Source organism: Tympanuchus pallidicinctus, unplaced genomic scaffold, assembly GCF_026119805.1.
Source record: "Tympanuchus pallidicinctus isolate F22 unplaced genomic scaffold, pur_lepc_1.0 scaffold6, whole genome shotgun sequence".
Lineage (NCBI taxonomy): Eukaryota > Metazoa > Chordata > Aves > Galliformes > Phasianidae > Tympanuchus > Tympanuchus pallidicinctus.
Window position 1 is genome coordinate 19,725,224 of NW_026294780.1, and position 25,390 is coordinate 19,750,613.

The 25,390-nt window shown below is 38.1% G+C and overlaps 1 protein-coding gene across 2 annotated transcripts in view; it reads left to right on the forward strand.

The window, feature by feature from the left end:
• The first annotated feature begins 8,685 nt into the window (after window positions 1-8,685).
• The window catches only part of NALCN (sodium leak channel, non-selective), a 212,393-nt gene continuing 195,688 nt past the window's right edge, over window positions 8,686-25,390 (forward strand). For both annotated transcript variants that reach the window (XM_052705813.1, XM_052705814.1), the window contains exons 1-3: window positions 8,686-8,850; window positions 18,564-18,710; window positions 21,379-21,561. In XM_052705813.1, coding sequence (XP_052561773.1) covers window positions 18,603-18,710; window positions 21,379-21,561 — 291 coding nt within the window. In that variant the 5' untranslated portion in view covers window positions 8,686-8,850; window positions 18,564-18,602. The remainder of the gene's footprint in view (window positions 8,851-18,563; window positions 18,711-21,378; window positions 21,562-25,390) is intronic.

Here is a 25,390-nt window from a genome sequence, read left to right on the forward strand (position 1 = left end):
TGTGAGTGAACTGTCTCAGTCTCAAAGTGCAGGCACCGTAAATATTTGAGGTATGTGTATCCCCACGTCCTTTGACGGATGGCTGTTTGGGACGTGCCCCGTAAGGCAGCGAGGAAAGCTGTATGGCAGAGGGGTTGGGACTGATGCCTCCCTGCAGCCCTAGTCTGTGAGGCAGTGCAGCAGATCCAGGTCACAGGCTGGCACCAGGCTGGGTGAGCACCGATGTATAAACATCAGCAGTGAGCCGATGCCCAGCAGCTCATTAACACACATAGCACAGTGCTTCAGAGCATCAGCATGAGAGTTTAGAAGTGGCTTAAAACTAACCTAAAAGAAGGGAGATACATACCAAATGAGTAAAATTTGGCAAGAATGACCATGCGCATTTCTTCAGAACTGAGAGTTCAAAACGTCTGTCCTGTGAGCAGAGGCCAAGAGCTGGGACTGCTCAGTCTGGTGAAGAGGAGGCTCAGAGAGATCTCATCCATGCCTGTAAGTACCTGAAGAGAGTACACAGAGGATGCAGCCAGGTTCTTTTCTGTGGTGCCCTGTGCCAAGACAAGAGGCTGTGGGCAAAAACTGCAGCCCAGGAGGTTCCCTCTGAGCACCAGGAGCAGTGCTGCACTTGTGGATGCCGGAGCACTGGCACAGGCTGTCCAGAAACTGTTGAGTCTCCTCCCTGGAGCACTCCATAAGCTGCCTGGTCATGGCAGGGTCTGGAGCAGGTTGGTCCAGAGCTTCCTGCCAGCCTCAGCCACCCTGTAAGTCCACGGTTGACCTGAGGAATTGCTGGCTGTCTGATACATACCTGTAGTGGAAAGCTCATAAGAAAGAAAACAAACTTCCGCCATCTAAGGTGGTACAGCATAGTTATCCTTACCTACACATCCACATGAGCAGTTTTGAAACATTCTGTAGAAGATTTAATTTGTTCCAGAGGGTGTTTTGTAGGCCAAATTCTTCAGTAGCTTTCAAAAAACGAATAACTTTTGTTTTATTCTTATGTTATGCATCTGGAATAGCACAGATTATGCTGTTCTAGAAAACTTTAAAATTATGTTAAAAATCTTACAGATACTGTCTTTTCCAAAAGTGTAATTGGATTTAACATATTGAACTCAAGTATACAGTTCCCAGGATTCCTGCTAACACAAGTAGTTCTGCCAACGATCCTTCTGTGAACAGTAAGTCAATCAATTGACTTGGCTCTATTGGTTTTATAGATGCCAAAGAACATTTTAAGGCCAGTTTGAGGCCTATAACGTCCAATTTTCAGAATAGTACCCTTTGAATTTGAAATATGCACTTTCATTGAAACACAAAAAATAATAGACAGGAAGAAAACCTGTACTGTCATAATGTACAAGGGCTGCTCCAAAAGTAATGCCTCCTATTTTATAATGTTAGCCCACAGTATCAGAGGCAGGTGGTGCTAATATGGCAGTAGAGGTTAAACCTTCCCATCAGTATTCCATCATATTTTGTTGCCATGCAACAAAACACAGCAGAGGAGCAATCTGACAGAATGGCATAAGACATGGAAGTGCATATGAAGCAAAGGCGTTGAAATGAATTTTTCCATTTAAAAAAGTAAATAAATGAAAAGGCACCTACTGACATTCATCTACATCTAGTGAACCAAACGGAGAACAGGAGATTTCAGCACAGTGAGAAGGTGGGTGCTGCACTTCAGCAGTAACAACAGCAATGTGAAGAACAAGCCATGTTCCAGACAGAAATGCACAGCTGTTACACCACAAAATGAAGAGGGTCTTAATCACTTTATCTGCACAAATCAGCTATTGGTGGTGACAGTCTTGAAAAAAAGTGTTTTTTAGCTTTGAATTTTCTCTATAAGAGCAAACAGACAGTGTTATCATGCATTTATCTGTTGTAGTTCTCACAGAAATAAATAAGAGGCATTACTTTTGGAGCAAGCGGTGTACATTCTTATTCCCTGAAAATATTAAACTAAACCTGATTCCAATGGGGTATTAAACATAATAATTTAGCCTTATTTTAGCACATTACCTTGAAGTTATGGAGTCTACAGCCTTTCTGTCTACACGCAGAGCGCATAACTTTGTCCTGTAGCATGATCAAGGATATTTAGAAGGAAAAATAATTTACAGTCCTGCATCTAGCTGCTGCATGTTATATACTAAATTTCTAAATTTTTTTCTTCTCTTTATAAGTATTATTGGCCATTGCAAAATTTTCTCATGCAACCAGTAAAAATCTGATATTAAGACTAACCTATAGGTTTCAGTCTTCTAAATGTTTACCACTGCACTAAGCTCTTGCATTTGACTTTGATGGCTCTAATGAAAAGGTAAGTAAATTGGCAGGCCTTCACTTTTGACAATCCTTGGATGCTGAAGTCCACACTTAATACAGCAATCTGTTCCATGTTGTTGTTTTTCAAATTTATTTGTAGAGTTATAATCAATAAATAATAATAATTTAAAAATCCTAAGATCTCTAAATTCAAAAAGGCAGCAGTTTTAAGAACAATGTAGTTGTCAGAAGTTGTACTGCTAGAAGTGTAGAGTTTATAATAGAAATAGTAGAAAGCTCTGCATTTTAAATGATAGTAATTCCCTTTTGGCACTAAATTTGTCTTTAATCCACACACTAAAATGTTGCCATCTGTTCATCCTTTTCCTTTTTTCCTGTGCAGACTGCTGGTGATTTGTGTCTGCAAAACCTCTGAGCAGTCTGCAAACTGCAACTTCAAATGTACGAGGAGAAAACAACTGTCATGATATGCTAACCTTATCACTTCATTATTTTTTATTTATTTATATTTGTTGGGGTTTTAAGTAATGCATACATTTTAGCTGTGGACCTTCTGAATTTTTAGAAGGCACAGTTACACAACTAAAGAGTGGACTATTTCAAATGTGCACCCAGAGTAGTTGTTTCCACATGTACCTGCCTCTATTACAATATCTCAGTGCTTCTTTACTGGATTTTATCTTTTTATCTTTTGCTTGGGTCTTTTATTTACTTACTTATGCTTAGAATATTTGTGCATACATTTTTATGCATATCCATATAGTTTGTGGTCTGAGAGGATTTTTATCGATTTAAAAGGAGACAGCCTCTTTCTAAATGAGAACCTGACATACAGACTTGAGGACTGCTCACTACTTTTAATCCACTTCTGGACACAGTATTAAAGAGCTTTGTTCTCCAATAGATAATGTACACCAACACAAAGCAGTGCTCATAAAATGCTACTTTTTCTAAATATTTAAGTTTTAGACTGAGGCTTCAGACCTGTAAGTGCTTGGTAGTTGTACACTCAATGCATTGTTATGTCATCACCTGCAGAGGTGGTAGAGAAGTGGAGAATAGAAATTCAACACGATGCCAAGGAGGAGGAGGAAATGGAACATACAATGCTACTAATATTAAACAGCCTTCTGAAAAGTTAGCAATAGCTTTCAGTAATGCTTGTCAGACAAGAAATGTCTTCAAATAAAGATGTGGAATCAAGAAAATTGATGCTGCTAAACATCCTACACCTGAAAATCAGTTTGAGTGCATCTCTGTTAGTGCTCTCATTAAAAGTTCGCAGGATTTGATATGGTGAGAGACTGTGATGAGTCTTTCCCCTGCAATTTTATTTACCAAGAGAAGAACTAGTGTAATTTCCTGTCCAAAGTAGTGATGGATATCCTGTGATTTCATAGCCTTCTGAACTGCCCCGGGCAGCTGGCTTTAGGCATCTCTCTTTGAGCAGGAATTTGGACTCCAAAAGTCCCTTCCAATCTCAACCATTCTGTTTTTCTGTGACTCTGATTACATACCATGCTGCTAAACCAGATTTGACTTGGTGCAGGGAAGCAGATGGACTTTTCTTACTCTTTTATTATGGCCTCATAGTGGTCAGCTTAGTTTTCCTGTCTCTTTGATTAAGGCATTAGATTTGCAAAACAAAATTCCAAAATTCCATGCTATTTTTAAGGACTTTTTTTATGTAAAACAAAACTCAGAACATCTAGTGAAGAACCTAAATATGTAACCTTAAAAATATAACTGGAGACCACTAGAACTTGTCAAATAATCTTCTGGGTTTCCATGGAGCCCAGTATAGTAACACCACCAGTTTTTGTATGAAGAAACATTGCAGAGGCATTCTGCACACAGCAACTTTCTAAACTGAAACAGAAGTTGAAAATCCCACAACTTCTTATTTTTCTATAAAACCTGGAATGAAGAGACTTAGAAGTTCCCAGTGATTCTGTATCACTTCTGTCAACAGACACAATCACCAAACTAGATGTTTCTAAAGATCTAACTTGTGGCAAGCTGTTTTAGCACCTGCAAACCAAAACATTTGACATAGGTAACTCAAATCTAAATTAAACAGTTTGGAAATGCACACAACTGTTGAGATTCATCTCTGTGCTAACTGATGGCAGCAGAGCTGTACAGAGCAGAAAACCTTGTATTCTTTTTGCTAACATGACATAGAATCTGGGACAGCTGATGTATCACACAGAGAATAGAAATAGCTTTTGGAGTTACAGGATCAAGGTTAGAACAAGATTAAAGCTGAGCTGGCCTGAATGTAGCTGGCCTGGATAGTTGTGAATATAAGCTATCCAAACAGTTCACAGGCCAACATTAATCAAAAGGTTATTGTTTTATACCTTACTGTAAAGCTTAGCATACAATTTCAGGTCTCAGTCAAAACTTTAAATAGTAGGTAGGTTTTTTGTTTGTTTAATATGTTCTAGTTAAATCCCCCGAACATCAATACTACCCTTCTTTTACAGAGGCCTTAAGGCAGCATGAGATTTTTAAGCATGAGGTTCCAAGGTGGCTCAGAATACCAGCAATAACAGTATGTTTTTAAAAACATACTATCATGTTCTTAACCATTTAGCATTTAGTTCGGAAAGAGAGTCATGTTCTGGTACCATCCATGCTGACAGTATTGATGAAGAGGCCAAGAAAGGACATAAATGAGCATGACATTTTTCAACATAAAACCTCACTCTGCCAAAATACGGTTTATTTTTCAAAGGTACAATGCTACTTGCAGCCTGGGAATCTCGACAAATCTAAAATAGTGGCAAATACAATAAAAACGATGAATGTCTATGATTTTCGTATGCTTTTAACTAGTTACAAGACTGATTTGAAACCAAAGATCATTCTCATCCCTATAAGTGAAGATTTGTTCCTTTACATTTCAAAAATGAACACTGCTGACTTTTTAGAGGCATGAAAGCATTAATTCAGGTTTCACATCCAAGTTGAACATATGCACACCAGATTTTCCATGCCACCGCGTCCCCTCTCATGTAGTTTCAATATTCTATCTTGCATTGGTCCTGCTGCTTGTTATTGAATCAAAAATGAAGAAAACAGAAATAAAGAGGGGGGGTGACCACTATTGCTTCTGTTACTGTTTTTTAATTTTAATGCCCCTATACCATTTTTTTAAAGGTAACACACATACATACACATTTATTTGTCTATTTAGGGCCCTGCTTAATGCCTGGAAATTTAAAAAGCTTACTCCATGTCCTTTATTCCAGTTCGTCAGTGTTGACACTAATCATAGAACAGCAGTTTCACAATCCATCCCCATCAAAATCTCGTGAATTCTAGTCCAACTTCTCTTGCACTCATCAGCCTGAAGTTACTCCGTGATGATTTTTGTTATGGTCATATGCTTCCAAGTGAAGGCACTTCTCATCCTGAGCCATACCACGCAGGCAGCTGGAAGAATGCTGGGCCATTGGACCAGTTTTAAACAGGCAGAATCCTGTCACTGTGATGCTGCTCCGCATGTGCTGAGCAGAACTTCAGATTCCTGGAGAATTTTGTGTTCACAGCCATTAAGATGACTAAGGGCTTTGGATGCCTCAGGGCCAGACAGCAACTTTTTGACTCCTATCCCATGCCTAAATGATTAAATCTTCCTTTAGGTCTGAAGTTTAATTCTGAATTTCTAAATGATGTTTCATGACCTTTTTTAAAAGCTCAACCATCATTCCAAAATGAATATTTCATGAATTCTTTTACTCATTACAGAATAGCTGAAATCAGATCAAGCCGTGAGTTCTTTTCTAAGTGGTTAATCAAATTCCAACAATAGCATTTCCATTAATTTCATCTCTATGGGATGTTTTAGATTTTTTTTCCATTCTCTTTCACTTCTTAATAGACATATATGGATGGTGAAAACAAGAAAAGTACAAATAAAGATCAAATACATTCAAAATAAAAGTGCATGATTTCATTATCAATAATGATGTGCCTCTTCCTATTCCCAACTACACAAAATGCATATACTGCTATGGAAGCACGTATTTATATATATATTAGCAAAGGAGAGAGCAGCAATTGAGTTCTAGGAGACAGAAGAATTGGTGCCTAGGATTAGAGCTTTCCCTTCTTAACTGTTCATCTTTTACACTGAAAATGGCAAGATGAGAAGTTCATTATTTGTCTGCTTTGGTACAGCTTATTTTACATTTTAGTAAAGTTCCACTTAACACCCAAATTCAGTTCTTATCTGTCTGTCCTTATCTGGCTTGCTCAGTGGGAGTTTTCCAAATCAGAATAAAGCCAAACTATGGCCTTAAAGATAAAACAACTGATACTAGTTGCAAAATTATATCAGCCATTGTATAAATATCTAAGTTTTCCACTTAATACTCGTATAAGCGCAACTTAAGTTCTGAAATATTCATAATTGCTCTGCCTGTGGCAATTATCAGTGTAAATTTGTGATTAAATGCCAAATCAAGAAATGACAAATAATAGACCTCAATTACCTCCACAGCTCTTCACAACTCCTGTGATAGGAGAAATGGTTCCAAACTAAATGAAAAGAGATTTAGACCGGGTATAAGGAAAGAGTTTTTTACAATAGGGTTATTGAAAAATTGGAACAGGTTTCTCAGAGTGGCGATAGATGCCAGATTCATGGAGACATTTAAGGTCAGGCTGGAGGGAGCTCTGAGCAACTTAATCTACCTGTACATGTCCCTGTTCAATGAAGGTGGGCTGGATTAATTGAGCTTTAAGGGACCCTTCCAACTCAAACAATTCTATGATTCTATGATTCTACAAATGAAATACACTACTGTTTTTCCCTTGCTCACAGAAAGCACATCAAAGCATCAAGGGTTAAATCATTTCACCAGCAGTATCACCACCTGATGCAAGTCTTGCTCATAGACAGGCAATGGAAGAGAATCCAGCCCTGCGCTGAAGTACTCGTCTGTATTATTAGCTTGCAGTTCACAGAAGCTGCACAGAGGTAAGGAGGGCAAACAGTTACCAAATATGATAGGAGGTAAAAGCAGAAATATGAAATAAGTTAAGGAAGATGTGAATACCCCAGAGCTCAGACTCATTTGCAGGACAGCCAAGATGGTTCAGCAGATCGGCCACACCAGATGGCCTCCCAGGGTCTCTACAAAACTGAATTGTTCTATCACATATCATTTTTCACTGGCCACTATATCCATACATCCACTGAAAAGCTTGTACGAAATCACATGTGCTTTGCATATGCTGGCTTAGATGTAGCTTTAAATTTTTTCTCTTTGCAACTATCACTTCTCGTTCAAGAGATGCTATCCTCAACAATAAAACGCTGCCTAGAAACTTATTCCAGCTACTAAAATACAATCGAGGAGGAAAATGATCAAATATGAAGAGTATTACTTGTAAACACATTTATTTCTAAACTGATTTGCTTACTTTTTTCATCTTCATTTTTTTTTTCTGTATCAGCTGGTCATTTACTATTAGAGACACGAATTCTGCAAACACTATAATTAGGTGCTCAGATTCACTGGAATTGCTAATGCTGTTAACACAGGACACAAGCACTGACAGAACTGCATTCATAAACCTCAGGCCAGCTCCCTGACGGGCTTATTAGCTTTTTGTTGTAACAGTCACATAGGTACAATCTAACAAAACTTCATGCAATTTGTGCCATACGTTTCCCTTCTGTTTTCTGTGGTATTTTGCTAAGTGTTTCATTTTTCAAATCCTATTCCACATCTTTAGCGCTATCACGGCAACTGCATTTGCAGGATTATCTCTTTGATATTGTTAATTTTATAGGCTCAGAAGGCTGTCAACTGGAATCATTTAAAGACAAAGTATAATTTATTGAAATTCACTTTTTTATTTTTTTCCTTTTTTTTTTTTTTGTCTGAAGAAGATAAAAATGCAGATTGGAATGCGGTGACTTCAGTGACAGAGGAGGTTTCCAAGTACTTATTTGAGGTATTCCTTTACAACAGGTGATGTCAAGCTCTCTCTTCACTCATTCACTTGTAGCTATTTTGGGCCTCAATGAGCCGGCACACACACACTCCGAAGAGCACCGTACAGGCTCAGATTGATGCTGGGGGCCGAGGATCGGCACCGGCAGTAACAGCTGCCCCAGATGTGTCACCCCGGTATGCGCTTCCAGGGCTGCGTTCTGCTTCCTCGCTGCGTGATGGCTCTGCGTGAAGGCACGGGCGGCCTCAGCTCACCCTGCGGTTCCCCAAGCACTGAGCTCCGCGCCTCCTAAACCCGGAGCATTCAGAACCTGGGGTGGATTTTTGCGCTTTTTCTTTTCTTTTTTTTTGCCTGTCTGTGCGTATGTTGCGCGGGGTTGGCCCCGTCCCCTCCTCGGCCTCTCCTCGGTGCCCGCAGGCCGCCCCACCCGCCGCCGTTGCCGAGAGACCGAGGGCGGCCGCCCGGCTCCGCTCCGTTCCGCTCCCCCCGCTCCGCCGCCGAAACACCGCTAGCATCTCACACACCCGCGGGTGCCGGGGCTGGCCCCTCCCGAGCGCGCCATGAAGGCGGATGCTGGCGGTAGGTTGGAGGCATCGGGCGCGGCTCGCAGTGCGGCGCTGGCTCGGTACGGTGACCCCCGGCTCCTCCCCGCTCCATCCCCGGCCCCCGGCGCATCCAGCGCCGCTGACCGCCGCCTCGCTCCCTAGGCCGCCGGTGGAACGCGCGACGAGAGGCCCGGCCGGGGCTCAGCGGATCGCCGGGGCCGCGTCCTGCCGAGCCCCGCGGTGGGAGGGGGCCAGCGCCGGGGCGGAGTGGGAGGGCGGCTGCTCGCCCGGCTTGCCGGAGCAGGGATGCCGGCATTGTGCTGGCTGAGTGCATGGCTAGCGCCGAGCCCGCGAGTGGGGCCCGCTCTGCTAGTCTTCGTCAGCTGCCGGGTGCGGGTGGATGGAGAGAGGCTGAGATGAAGCGCGTCTCCCTGCAGTCAGTGGTCGGTGTCTGGGGTATACATTGCTCCGGTGGAGAAAGGCATCCTTGGGGTTTTGTGTTTGCATCTTTTTGTTTTAGCGCTCCTGACCGTTTCTAGGAAGAGCTGAGATTTCCAATGGCCTTTAGGTACCCATCAACCTTTAAGTTAGCTGTGATTTCTTCGGCTGTATTGTTGCACTCTGAGTCTCTCACCAAGAAAATATTCACAGGGACATAATGCCATCTAAATGCTCTTTGGGTCTTCGGTTTTTGATGTGACATTTCAACTTCCCATTTCATTTTCCCTCTATTTATTTCCTTCTACAGCCACCATATCCCTCCAACTCTCTAAGCAACCAAAAAATAAATAATACCTATTAGCTTTTTTTTTTTTTTTTTTTTTTTTTTTTTTTTGCTATGTAAATCACAAAATTAAGAAACACCAGTGGATAGATTAAAAAAAAAACAAAACATCTTCTTTGAGCTGGTCTATCAGCCTGCTGCAAGTCCATGAGTGTACATCTAGGAACATTTATGAACAGCTGAGGGAATTCTCTAATTGCTTCAGCTAGGTGCACTGTTTTTAAAATGAAATTTTAAAGCTGTAGCAATCAACAGTGTTGAAGTATAGACTCATGGTCATTTTGTTTGTTATATCTTTTTATTTTATTCTGAAGTTCAGTCCGCCAAAGTTCATTCACATATGAGATACACCTGGAAATACCAGTTTCTAATATCCAAACTGTTTTAACTTCTTCCTTTTGGACACTGATGTCATGATAAGCGCCATGTGGAGCTGCGTGGCATTCATTCCAATCCATGTCTTGAATCACGTAGGTTTTCAGGCCTTAAACCTTCCTCCCAAGAAAGTAGTACCAAGCTTTGTTACAGGAGATGTGGGGCTACAGAACCAAACTCAGGAAGAAGTGGGAAGTTAATGATTTTCCAGGATGAGAATGCCTTCTTGGAGGTATATCATGATGAGATACAACTGGTAGTGGCTTCTGAAATTTGTGATTCCCCTCAATGTTATAGAGGAATTCGGGCAGTTGAAAACAAGATTTTTGATGTGTTTATGAGTAAAATAATGCAATCGTGAAATCAACTTATTTTTACTGTATTATCAGTACAGTATTTCCATGGTTTGTGAACGACATGGTTTTCCCATAGGTATTGAGATTGAAATATTTTTGGAAGTAAAGAGCAAAATCAGCCTAATATGTACATTATGGTTGAATGACATTTTAATTCCTTTTTGGTCCTCTTTTTTTCTTTTTTCTTACCTCTGTATGAAGTTCCCTGTGTCAGGTTACATACTGATAATAGTCTTGTCTTGAGAGATACTATCTCCGGGCTGTGGTTTCAAACTGTCTTGTTTCTTCTGGTTTATTTATTTTCCCTTCCTTTATTTTCTCTGATCTATCTGTGATATTTTCATCTTTCATCCCTTTTTCCCCACTGTGAGGATACTCAAGCAGTTGAACAAGATGCCCAGAGAAACTGTGCAGTCTCTATCCTTGGTGGCTTTCAGGACTGTACAAATATGGTCAGGCATCACACTTCACCACTCTTGAGCAGGAGATTAGACTAGAGACTAGAGACTGTGAATCCTTCCAACCTGATTTATCCTGTGATGTTGTGGTTTCTTCTTTCCATTTAATTTTTTTTAAAAAAATAAACTTTCACAACTTTGCCCTTTTATTCCTGGGGCATGACATTCAGTCACTGTGTTTATGAAAATGGCAATATATTTCCATAGTTTGTGACTGCAACATGCAAGAATTCTGTTGCAGCAATGAGATCAAGTATCACAGGTCAATCTGTTTGTCATAAAGAAAAGATAAGAAGAGGGAAGAGTCTTGATCTTATTTTAAGAATTTCAAGTTTAAAATACATGGGTGTTGGCTGTTTTTCTGGGAATTCCTAAAATGAAAGATTGAAAAGAATTTGGAAAGGGAAAATCATTCAGTTTTTTTTTAAATAAATACTTCAACAAAAATTTTAACTATGCTGAAAGAATATAATCACTTCTTATTGTATTTTAATGTATTTCAGTCTAAATTGTGAAAAGATGTGTAGATAAGGTTGTAGGCTCCAAAGCGTGTAATTAGTGGTACAACAAAATCTCAGCAACATTAAAATAATCACTTAAGCAGGCATTATGCCAGCCTTCTGCCTACAGAGAAACTCCTTTCCACCCATTCATCATACTGGGAAGGGTGCCCTAAGGCCTTCTTTTAAAATCCTGTAAAATGTATCTCCTGCAATATTCATATGAGATTATGAAATGTGGGCTGTCTTAGAAAGGATGGCTTTCTCCCTGAATCCTCTTGAAGAATGACTTGCTACCAGTCCCCTTGCTTTCATATGGTTCTACAATGTGATTTCCATCTACAGACAAACAGACCACAAAAGCAAATCCCAGAACATAGCTCTAATCTTTTTTTTCTAGTATGACTCTTTACAGCTCGTCTCTGAGTTTCTTCATCAGCTTTGGCGTTTTTAGGGTTTTCATATGGACTAGACTGCAGTAGACTAATCTTAGGACAGCAAGTGATAGGTGGGTGGTCTGCACTTGAAGTGAACATTTGAAACAATCTAGTTGTTAAATCACATTGTGGATCATAGAGGGAATACACTGCCATCGGTATAATACCTACACGTAATTCCTGTGCCACCACCACCAGTGGCCATCATTACAACCACAGCGTTTGAAATATCATCTTCACTTTTGTTTTTGTTTTTATTTAATGTGGTTCCTTAATTGAAAAATGTGAAAACACAACACTTTTATATAAAATTATGACAGTCATTGTCTAGATGGATATGTGTAGGTTCTCTAGAATTGTGTCTTCTTGCTGCTGGAAGGCTTCCTGTGAAAGGAACTTGTCACTTAACATGGTGTAACAGCAATGGTAGGCTTACATCTTGTTCGTGTGAGGTCTGCATTTATATGCAATTTGATATTAGATTCTTCCTGCTGAATGGTCTTAATCATTTTGGCTGTATCTGAAAGTAAGAACTTAAATTTAAGAACTAAATATGGTATGAGCATTGTCCTCAGCCAGAAACGACACAGGAGATATTAGGAGGAAAGAACTATAGCCTGGGTGCCTGTTGTTTTTTGTTGGTTTTTTTTCAGCCTAAGTGTTGTATGTGCAACACTGGCAGCCTTAAGCCAATGTTAAACTTTCATTGATGGTTGAACCCCAGCATTGATAGTTTTGCTCTGGAGTTCTATTAGTAGGCTCAAGCTGTCTTTTCTTTCTTACCTGTACCTAAATGATGTGAAATTGTGAATGAAAGTGGTTTTTCAGATACTTCCTTTATTATATATATATATATATTTTAATCCTGTTTGGTTTTAGTGAATCCTGAAATTTTGTCATCTGTTAGCAGTCTGCTGCATGTAAAGTAATGAGGCAGTTTTTTTTTCAATTCATTGCATGGAATAATAATACCACACAAAGATAAAAATCATGGACATAAGCTTTTCTTTGAAACTAGTTGTTTCAAAGTTAATAGTTAATAGCATCCATAGTGTCACGTGTCATGTGATTGTATCCTTTGGAATTCTGTCTTTACCCTTCAAAACTTAAGTGCACCTGTGCTGTCATGAATGTAATTTTCTCACTTCAAATGTTCTGGTACATGAAAATAAATCTTGAAATATTGTGTACATTCAGCTGCAATGCATCCAAATGCATGGATGGAGGGAAAAGCCAGTAGAGGAACAGGGACAATTTGCTAGGAGGGAAAGAAGATGACTATGGAAAGAAGGAAAACGCCTGTTTTGCCTTTAAGCATATAGTGCATAGTACAGCTAAGAATAATTTCTTCCTTCTTGCTGTGCATTTTTTATTTGTTTTCAATATAATATGGAAAAAATGTTTTATCATCATGCCATATGTATGGGTCTTGATGTCCTCTTCCTGTTGTCCATTTCATATTTGGCAGATTTTATCTTCTATAGATAGTAAGAAGTTAAAAGATGTTTATTCTATTACAAGTTTAAGTGAACTGTTTGTGTGTTCTGATTCTGGGAAGAGTTGAATTGGAACTCACATCTTCAGACAAGAGAGAATTTGCATTGAAGAGAGTTCTTGCAAAAGGCCAGCCATGGGAGGACCTTCAAGCTCTCAGGTGACAAAATCAACAAACTGTGAGACAGAAATATGTTGGAAACCAGACATTGCTGATTCCAGGGGTTTGTCTGGTTTTTGAACTCTCTCCATAAATCTTAGATAGGAATATCTGCTTTATTTTTCTATTTATTTTATGTGAAGTCATTTTTCAACTGGTTTCTTTCTATCATAACATTTATAAGCACATTTCCCTAAATTTGTAGCAGGAACTGCTTAGCAGAAGATGCTATATACAGCAGACTTTTTTTTTTTTTTTTAAACAAGACACAGAGTTCTCAGGTTTTGATGTTGGTTGGATCAGCTACTTTTTTTTAATTTGTCTTTTGATTTTTGTAGGAAGTGCAAATTTCCATCAGCAGAAGTGTCTTGCAGTTAGTGTGGATATCACAAACTAGGATTAAACCCTCTTCAAACTTTTTCTTAACCTGTGTGCACAGTTTTAAATTTACAAATTATTGTGCTAGTATAGTTTCATTTCAGCAGAAGCTGCAAATTAAGTGTAATGCTGATAAATCTAGTGTACTATTAAATTTAGTTCTCAGGTGGTGTAAAAGGTTGTTCATGAGGAGAGAGGGAGAACAGGCTGACCAAGTGGATCAGAAGGGGCACAGTGAGTGAATCATATTCTGTTTTGTTCTCTTCCTTTAATTTGTTTTTCTTTCTAAAAATAGAGGAGAGTTTCAAAAGCAAATAGGCTTCATTCCTGCCTGAGAAGGTTGGCATCTGTGCTACAGATTTTTATTACTATTGTAAAGAAAATGCTCCAAAGAAGTCTGAAGTGGATGTAGCCCCAGAATTCCATGGTATTTTCTTGTCTCAAAACCTATCTTTTCTTTGCACCCAATATTTCTTTAAAAGTCTAGAGCTAGATATATATCCTAGAGAATTTATTAGGACTTTCATGTTAATAACAGGTTGTGATCAAAGAAGGACCTAATGATGTACGTCAGAATCAATGTGGGAACTGCAGGGGTGGATTTGCAGTCAGGGTTTGGGAGAACTGCAGCCTCCCCATTAGCACAGCTTGGTGTGGTGCTCACTGCATGGTGCATGCTGGAAGGAGTTCCTGCACAGCTCCTTTCCTCCCATTCATCTTTGTGTTAGTTCCCCCTGACAGGAAAAGGTGCAAAATAGATTGCAGGCCAAGAGTTAAAACAAGATGTTCTTATATTCCATAAATGTTTCTTCTTCTCTGTTGGATTCATATGCATGACAGTTTACTTATTCAAGGCCACTTCTTAAAAAGAAGAATTCTGATCCCCTTATAGTTATAACATTTAAGTATGTGAACTGAATTCCATTATTCACATCTAAAATTAATGTATCCAATAAAGAGACAAACAAATAAAAGTGTCACTAGGTATAAGGGTAGATAGGGATTTCTTTAGAAAGATATGGCTCATCTTCCTACCCATCAGATTTCTAAATAAACAATTCTGAGAAAAGCATAAAACCAACTGAGCCTTTCCAAATGGACACTTTAAGGAGTGTCCTCTCAATTGCTCATTATTCAAATTCTGAGACTTCTTTCATGATTCTCTTATTGATTGTACTTATCATATTGATCCTTTATTTACTGACAAGTGTTTTCTTAAGAGTATGCTGGGAAATGCAGAAATGGTAAGCATAAAATTAATATTTTATCGGTTCACTGATTAACTTTTATGTAAGTTTGCAAAGAAACATACATTCAGGAAACATTTTAGAGAGTGTTATTTACTCCTTCTAGGGTCTAGAGAACTGCAGCCTTAGAGAAATTACAGTAAACTTATTATTGTGCTAAATGTAGCCATTTTAAGATTTCATGACCTCAAAAAATACACCATTTCCAAGGCTTCAAGCAGTTTAGCTATACTTGGTTTAAACAGAGAAAATAAGTTATTATATTAGGCTTGGAAACAAAGAGGAGAAAGAAGGAAAATTTAGTAAAGAGAAAAAAAGTAGTGACATTATTTATGGGAAGGAAATGGAAACATGAAGCTTAAGCACAAGTCCTAAATTAGCAGACAGCTTGTATGGATATGCTTGTATTTCAACCATCACTAGTTAGAGGAGGACTATAAATCTACCATGTTCATTTTACAATATTTGCATATATTTATTGTCAGCTTGTAAGTTTCACATTTGTGAGGTTACTGTGATTCACTGTCCAATATGAATAAAGATGTCAGAAGTTGTCCTATATTTTATACCTTTACATTGTTTCTTTTTCTTAATTGAAAAAAAAGGGGGGCAAAAAAAAAACAAAACCACAAAACAAACTAAAACCCAACAACCCAGAACTGTATAATTTCAGATCCTTCAGCTGGAGAATCTACATTATTATGGTCTGTGTAAACTGAGACCAGTAATCTAGACTTTTAACTAATGGTCCAGGTTTTTAAGTGTTAGACAGCAAATATGAGAAAGATGCATGTAGGCTGATTATGCTGATCATAGAGTTGTCGTGATCAGGAGTTTTAGTTTACTAACAGCTATGAAGGAGAGTAATCCACAAACCTATAAAAAGGACTTTTACATATGTAGAGACATAACTGGAAAAAGCACAAAGCACTCTTCTGAGAATGGAGCAAACCTGAAACAGGAAAAAATAGAGTGGAATAGACTCAGAGGGAGCTGGAAGAACATGATTTGGTGATGCTTGCCACATTAGTGAAAAGAAGGGTCAGCTGGGGGTATATGGGAACCATGTGGATGAGGAGCAGCAACCTGTGTGGTGAAAAGGCCAGTTGAGGCCAACAACATGAGCACTTCTGTAGTGTTGAACTCACTACTTCTTCCAGCTAATCAAGGACAGTTTCTTTGGCATTTCTGCTGCAGTCATCACCATACCTTGTGATATTTGATGGACAGCTTATAGCTTTCATGTATTTTGTATTAGATAATGCTGACAATCTTTTTGGAAGTGTAATGTCACTCATGTACAAGCCAGATTTTGCCTGGGGTAAAAGTCTATAACAAGGCTGAAGATCTTGCTTTCTCCTTCCCCTTCACCTTCCTGAAAAACAACGCCTAAGGGACTGGATTTCACGCATGACAGTTCTTGTGCAAGCCATGTACTCCCTTCTGAGTAGGCTGTGATTTCTTAGGAGAATGCATCATAGTCTCTTTGTGTTTATTCACATGCAGGGATGCTTGGTGTCTGGGGGAAAGCTGATTCTAATATCTAGGTTTTCTTTCTGCACTTGTGGTGTGTAGTGGTTGCTGCTTGCATTGCTGAGGTCTGCAGAAGGCTCAGACTCCGTGCCACCCCAGCAGGAATGTCCAAACTCTGCCTAATCTTGTGGAAACAGCACGTTTTGCTATGCTCCCATGTATCAACATAAGTCCCAGAGACAGCCAACTCTCCCATTGTTAGCTTACTAGCATTACTAACATTAAAGTATTAGAAAAATGCATGCTAATAGCAGAAGTACATAGCAAAAAGACTCTTTTGATTTCAGTAAAGAACAATAACATCTGTTTGCTACTTAAGATCTCCTGTTTGCCTTCGGCTTATTGGGCTTTATCTTAGCCTAGTATAATAAATGAAAGTGTCACCATAAAATTAAATGGCTTCAGGTTAAATCCATCCAATGATTACTTTGGATTTAAGTTCACAGTAATAGCTGCCTTCACATACTGATCTGAATTTTCTGCCAGTGCTGCTAGGTTTCTGGTAATTGTTTGAGCTGCATACTTTCAAGTAAATTGGCATAAACTGAGAGCCATGTCACTGATTTATATAGGCAAAGCTTTTTATTAAAAAGAAGATCCTGTTAATAAATGCAAAATCTGTTTGGCATGAAACCAAAACCTCTCAACATCCTTGTTATGAACCTTAGAAAATGTGGGATAGATGAGTGAGGTGGGTTATGAACTGACTGACTCGCCGAGATCAGAGCAGAGAGTTGTCATCAGCAGTGCAGAGTCCAGTTGGAGGCCTGTAACTAGTGGTTTTCGACAGGGGGTGGTTCTGGGTCCAGTCTTGTTCAACATACTCATCAGTGACCTGATTGAAAGGATACCCTTCAATGCACCCTCAGCAAGTTTGTTGATACAAAGCTGGGAGGATTGGCCAACACACCTGAAGGCTGTGTTACCATTCAACAAGACCTGGACAGATTGGAGAGCTGGACAGAGAGGAATCTGATGAGGTTTAATAAGAACAAGTATAGAGTCTTTCACCCGGGAAGAAATAACCCCATGCATCAGAACAGGTTAGGGGATGACACTGGAATGGACTGACAGGGAGGTGGTGGAGTCACCAAGCCTGGGGGTGTTCAAGGAAAGGCTGGATATTGTGTTGAGGGACATGGTTTAGTGGGACCTATTGGTAATAGGTGAACGGTTGGACTGGATGATCTTTTAGGTCTTTTCCAACCTTGGTGATTCTATGATTCTATGATTCGATGACCTGCTGGAGATGAACTCTGCAGAGGACCTAGGGGCCCTGGTGGGCAACAGGTGGTCCATGAGCCAGCAGTGTGCCCTTGTGGCCTAGGAGACCAGTGTTATCCCCTGGGATGTAATAAAAAGAGTGCGCCCAGCAGGTCTAGGGAGATGATTCTCCCCCTCTACCCTGCCCTGATGAGGCCACTACTGTATCCAGTTCTGAGCTCCCCAGTTCAAAAACAGCAGGGAAGTTGAGGGAGTTCAGTGGAGGGTCACAGAGATAATTGCAACCTGCAGCATCTCCTATGAGAAAAGGTTGGGTAATCTGGGTCTGTTCAGCCTGGGGAAAAGAAAACTGAGAGGGGGTCTGATAAATCTTTATAAATAACTAAATGGAGGTGGGAGGCAAATCGATGAGGCCAGGCTTTTCTTGGTGGTATGTAGCGATAGGAGAAGAAGTAATGGCCTAAAATCTGAACATAGGAAGTTCCTTGCTAACATGTGGAAGAATTTCATTACAGTAAAGGTAAAGAAACACTGGAGCAGGTTGCTCAGAGAGGTTGTGGAGTATCCTTCTATGGAGATATTCAAGACCTGTGTGGCCACCTACCTGTGTGACCTATTGTATGGTACCTGCTTTAGCAGAGAGGTTGGACTCGATGATCCCTTGAGATCTCTTCCAACCTCTGTGATTCTGTGATTCTGTGATTCTGTGAACATGCTTTAGATTAGTTATAAAACTGTTCAAAAGGGCATTATAAAATAGTTTTGGTGAATTAATGTCTTTTCTCTCTTTTTCTCCCCAAGGTTATTTCATGATCATAGATAACAAAAGTTAACTTCAGGATGCTAAAAAGGAAACAAAGTTCACGGGTGGAAGCCCAGCCTGTTACAGATTTTGGTCCCGATGAATCTTTGTCAGACAATGCAGATATTCTGTGGATTAACAAGCCAGTAGGTATCTTTTTCCATAGTTATTAATTGTAAGTTAAATGCAACTTATATTGTTGAAATATGACTTCTAAAAAAAGTTCTGAAGTAGTAGTCAGAAACAGTTATTTAGCTATCATTGCTAATCTGCAAGTTCTTTTTTTTTTTTTCTTTTTCTTTTTTTTTTTTCAAAAACTCAGAAACTAAATCAAAAGGCTGGTTTTCCACACAGAGGTGATGGGGATGATCAAATAACATTTGCCAAGGTCCGTCGACCTGGGTCTGTTCAGCCTTGAGAAAAGAAGACTGAGAGGGGATCTTATTAATGTTTATAAATATCTTAAGTGTGGGAGGCAAAGGGACAGGGCCAATTTCTTTTCAGTGGTATGTGGGGACAGGACAAGGGGAAATGGCCATAAACTGGAACATAGGAAGTCCAGCACAAATATGCTAAAGAGCTTCTTCACACAGGGTGACAGAGCACTGGAAGGCTACCCAGGGAGGTTGTGGATTCTCCTTCTCTGGAGATATTCAAGATCCTCTTGGATCTGTGCAGCCTGATGTAGGGAGCCTGATTTGCAGGGGGTTTGAACTTGGTGCTCCCTTCCAACCTCTACGATCCTGAGATTCTGTGATCTACTGATTGCTATTTTATACAGCCATCTTTTCAACGTCTCTGTTTCCTACATACTTATTATAAGTAGAAGTGAAGTTTGCAAAATGAGCTTTTGAAGAGAATGTTGAAAAGAGCATTTCATTGTTGAAATGGTAGCCAGCAGTTGATAGTTTTGACTTCCAAATCTTTTTTTTTTTACATCTCTCATGAATATAGAAGTGTATTTAGACTGTTTATTTTCAAGTACAGCTCATATTTTTCTAGCATGAGTTGACCTACGATGTGCCCTACATGACAGGTGTAGTATTGTACACGACAAGTGTAGTATTGTCTGGTGACTTGAAACAAGAGATTGTTTCATTAGGAACAAAACTATTAGCAGAATGCACAGGATTAAGAAAATGCCTTTGCCACATAAATATGTTTGTTATTATTACATCACTTCAGCAGTCAGTGTGCTTCTGGGATTCCTATGTTTTTTGAATGATTCATGTTTTTGTAGAGAAGGTATTTTTGTGCTCCTCATAAAGGAAAATAGAAAATTTTATTTTGTGACAGTAGAAAGTGAAATATCCTAAAATAAATACCTATTGTTGGTATGATTTCATTTAATGAAACTATCATGTCCATTGCATTATGGATCCCAGATCCATAGTGCTTTGTTCCCAACTCTTAACACGTAAATTATTTACAAAACCCATATATTAACTATTCATGGTAAATAATTTAAAAAACCATGTTCACATTTAATTTTGTAGTTAGCTCAAAATGTTATTGCAGGAATATATGCAGAGTTATTTATATGTGTTTCTCAGTGCACAGTATTCAGCTTTTTCCTTGCCATACTGCTAAACAAGATGCTTATTGCTCAGTATACAGTATTAAACCTCTACTAAGACAGACAAGAAGCTTATATATAAGCCAAAATTTACAGTTTATGTTATTTCTTTTCAGTTCATACAAGGTTTAAAACAAGGTTTGTATAAAAGTGACATGAGACAATGCATCAGATGCCTTCCACTTTCGGATTATTATTTTGGGCCTAGAATATACAAAAAATAGAGGTATTCAATTCAGGTCAAATGTGATTACATTTAGGTGAGCATTAAATGAAGTAAATATTCTGGCCATTTCTTGATATAAGAAGATGTCAACTGTTGTAAATGACTGTATAATTTTTTTCTGCAAGTTGGTGTAAATTCACTCAGGGTTTTTTTTGTTTGGATAATTTTTTGCTTGCTGAAATGTCCTTTTTAATTTTTTTTTTCTGAAAGATTTGACCCTACCAACTCTGATTCATTACACTTGTCTGGCTTCAAGATGCTTCAGCAATGTTTTGATTTAAAAGCAGAAAAATAAAGTCCAACGCTAAACCCCTATAGTGATACATTTTGCTGAGACATTAGACATTCAGTGTGGTTGGCACTGAATACAGCCTTAATACTGACTGTTTTGAGATAAAGACCTAAGTAGTTTTAGAAATGAACTATTCTCTTACAGAAGCAAAGCTTGTTTTGAACAAAGGTATATCCTGTTATAGAAGAAGTTGTTTTCTATGACATTCTTTTTCTATATTTATTCTGATGATTTTAATCTCTATGCCTCTTAGTTCATTTATGGAATTATGAACTGAAATAAAATCAATTCATCTAAAAAAAAAAAGTCAATTCACCTAAATGTGAAATTAAATTTTTCCACAGATATTTTTATTTAATGTATTCACCCAATTTATAACATCTAATAATATCACATGTTGTCGGTATATGAAGTGTGCCAAGTTGTCATTTGAAAATGAATAGGATTGCAGAAGTAGAAAGGGTAGAATCTTTATTCTCAGTAGCCTGGCTCTTAATACTTAGTTTATGAATTACACAACCAATTAACAACTTGTTTTGTATATTTCAAAAAGTCAAGACTGCTCACTTTTGAGATTAGGACCTTAGTACATGTATCATGATGTAAAAGAAAACCACAAGTGTGTGTTTAGAAGACGTGTCAGTACAACTTAGAGAGGTACAACTTGAGCTGGTTTTAAACATTAAAGCAACCTTGTGATGTCTTTTTTTTCTTTTCCAGTGGGTACACTCTTTATTACGAATCTGTGCCATCATCAGTGTTATTTCTGTTTGTATGAACACTCCAAAGACTTTTGAGCATTATCCTCCTCTCCAGTATGTGACATTTGCGCTTGACACTCTACTGATGTTTCTTTACACTGCAGAGATGATAGCAAAAATGCATATCCGTGGCATAGTTAAGGTAAGTATTTGAAAATTAACCTGTATATGCTCAAGGAAATTGAGATGGATACATACCACTGACATCTGATCTTTCTTTCATAACTTCTCAGTTCCTTTCCTATGAGTGTTCTTAGCTGCAAGTGACACCATGGCATATAAAAAGACAGATTGAGAAATATGTGATTTTACTGCATAGTTAATCTCCACCTAAATTTAATACCAACATTTATAATAATAGTTTACTACTAAGAAATAGATAGTTTCATTGTATTAATTTAAAGAATGAAGAGCAAAATAAGTTGCATGTGCATTAGCAATAATCTTTTGTAAATGTCTGGAGATGCATATATTGATATAGAACTTGGATTGCCTTTTCACAAGACTGGATATTTTGTTGCACGATTACTTATTTAAGTAAAAAAGAGCATTATGTCCTACTGTGAGCTGAATGAAAACATAATCTTGCTTTACTGTATTTTTTTTCCTTAATAGAATGCACACTGGTAAACAAATGATTCTGTTATCATATATTTACTGTTGTTGCTGGACTAAGCTTATATTGGTAGTTATGATGTGGGAGAACATTAACCTGCAGAATTTTTCAGTAGCCATCAATTTTTAGCATTATTTTATTGATCGTTTCTAGTCTTCAGTAAAAAAAAAAAATACAAGTTTGTCTTATATATAGTAAAATACATCTGTTGTGCTTGTTAACAATACAATCTTGTCACTACTGCAGAGAGCAGATTATCACTGCGTTATTCTTCCTTTCACTGCTGAAAGGTCTGGTGACTCCAGAGGCAAGTTCTACTTAGCCCTTCATTTTGTTCTGAGTTTGTGGGTAGCACTTTTTGTTTGCTGCCAAACTAAGCTATTATGCCACCATATGTAATGAATTTTAATAGTAAAAGTTGGAGCATTATTAATATTAGTATTTAGGAAGTAACTGAAATAAGATGATTCTGATAAAATACTCTCATGTTATGTAAAGCCAAAGTAATCCTTTGTGAAATGGTATTTCTGGCTGCAAGCTATGCTTGCTTATTCAGAAATATCCATTAGACAGGTTGTTATGAGGACAATTAGTCCTCAAAACATTATGGGGAATTAGTGACCAATGTGAGCATTTGAGCAGCGCAGAGTTAATGAGTTATTATTATAGCCAGTGTGGACTTTGTAAAGAAACAGGTATGTAAATATTATAGCAGAAAGAAAGAGATGAATGATCAACAGCATGACTTTTCTACAGAGCTTGTTTTCTCAGCCTTTGTGCATGGAAATATCAGCTTCACTCACAGTCAACACCTAGGGGCAACGAATACTGATATACATACTGATGTATATTCTAACTTTTTCTCACTGGATTGTTTAAATTGTTGTTTTTGTGGATATTATGAACTTATCTTTGAAGCATATCTGATGAGTTTGTCCTCGGAGAATGAGTAGCTGTCTGGAGTTTGTTCCACTGTCCTGACTCATGTTATACATGTATAAATGAGGATGCAAATTACTTGATTTTACACACTGATATTTTAGTCTTCCTTTATGGGATAAAAGTATGGTAAAATAGATCATGCATAACCAGTGTTGTGAAAAGATAAAGTAGAAACTGACTGCATTTATTCTTACTGCATTTATAGTTATTTTAACAAATGAGTATTTGCTTATGATTAATGTCTTTAGCATTCATCACTGAATGCAGTTATATTTGAATGAATTACTTTCTTTGATGCTATTTATGGTTTGTTGTAGAATAGTTAAGGTTGGAAGGGACTTTCAGAAGTCATGTGGTTCAGCCAACTGCCCAGGGCAGATCCTGTTAGATGAAGCTGTCCACAGTTGTGTCCACACGAACTGTTGACTCCTCTATGGATAGAGATTCCACAAGCTCTCTAGGAAGCCTGCTACAGGATTTGATCAAGCTCAGGCAAAAAATATGTTTCCCTAGTACTTAAGCAGAATTTCTATGTTCCATCTTGTGTGCATTGTATCTTGTGTCATCGCTGTGGACCTCCAAGAGTTTCACTCCATCCTCTCTGTATCCTCTGATGAGACAGTTGCAGACATCAGGAAGCTCTCCCCTTCACCTTCTCTTCTGAAAGCTCAACAGATCCATGTCATTCATCCTGACTTCCTGCCCTTTTCAGTGGTCCTCTGCTAGACTAGCTCCATTATGTCTGTGTCTTTCTTGTACTGGGGAGCTCCAACCTCAACTCAGCTCAAAACGAGGTGTGGATGTGGTCCCACAAGTGCTGATTAAAGGGAACAGGTTATTTCACTGGGCCTGCTGGCTGCACTACTGATGTGTTTAGGATGAATTGTAGCTGAACTATGTGAACTTGTATTATATAGTGTAATCTTCATAAAACAATGTTAGAATAGGATTGTAATTAATTTGTGTGATCCTTTAAACTAGAGGTTAAGAAGTATGCTATCTACATGTTTCTTTGAATGTTAATCAATAAATAATCAACTGTTAGTGAATTATTTTATTTGCTCTTTGGATTATTGATTCTAAGGAAAATATTGCTTCCATTATTCTTTCTATAACTCCACCAAGAACATAATTATCTATGGACACAGTGGCAATCGAAGTAAAATACAACACTGTTAAGAAGCCTATTAACATATGTTAAAGGTATTGTATATAAAACATCTTTATTGAAGAGAAAATGCCTGTAAGTTATGGTCCTGATTTAAGTGCATTCAAAACTTTTAGGGAACACGGGATCAATTAATATATTGCTGTATGATTCTACTGAACTTTACCATCAATCAGTAATTCTGTAGAGCCTTTGGATTAGAAGTGCTAACAAACTTTTCAACATTGATTAATGCAAAATTTTGGTCCAGAGAGAAATCTAATTTATGGAAAAGATAGGCACTATCCACTTAATACTCAATTTATAACGGTATAAGTATAGCTGAGCTAAGATTTTTTAAAATGTTAAGTCATGTCTACTTAACACCTTCTGAGGACAAATCATAAATTTACATCCTCTTGTTCCCAAGGGGTTTAGAAAAGGTAGTTTCTGAAAATTCTAGACTTTTTTCTGTAAAAAGATTCTCTTTTCCCTGTGTGAAGTAAGTGACAAAATAAAGTGATGCATTCATCCAAGTGCTTTGTTACCTCAGAAGGGAAGTTAAACTGAAATGTTGCCATGGCGTTGTATCTTCTAGTGCTCATGTTTCTTCCTGAATAATTATTCTTGCTAATTGAGTCTATTTAAAATTTGAGCCACTTGTACCTTGTAAGTAATAGTTGTTGCTTGCCACATTTGACAAGGCAATTGATTCAGTCAGAGGACTTTATGAATTACAAAGGCACTGACCAAACTGATATTTACTGATTACGCTGTTGGCTTCTAGTAGGTGTTTGTTATGCTGAAATGGCTCTTCTGGACCTATTGAAATGGGGATAAATGTGCAGTCAGATTATATTATGTGTATAGGCACTATCTGGGAAGAAAAGACTGCAGAGCCTATGACATGATACTAGTATAATAGTTTTTATATTATAGGCTATTGTTACTTCTCATAATTTTAAACAAATGCTAATAACATTTATACCCTAGAAACTCATCTCTGAAAAATGTAGTGCAGGCTACAATTTCTTACTGCCTGAGGTCTTCTAAAATATAAAATTCTAGGACCGTTTGTGCAATGTTGGCTGTCTACATTATATAAAAATGTATGTACGAACATTAAAACCATCTTGTAATGACTTGTAAAGTTCTATGAGATGGAGAATTAGACCAAGTCTGTTTCTTACAGTATAATTTGACACTTAAATTCTAAATAATATTTTGAACTGAAGAATGTTGGCCTGTGTTACAACTCACTGTGAA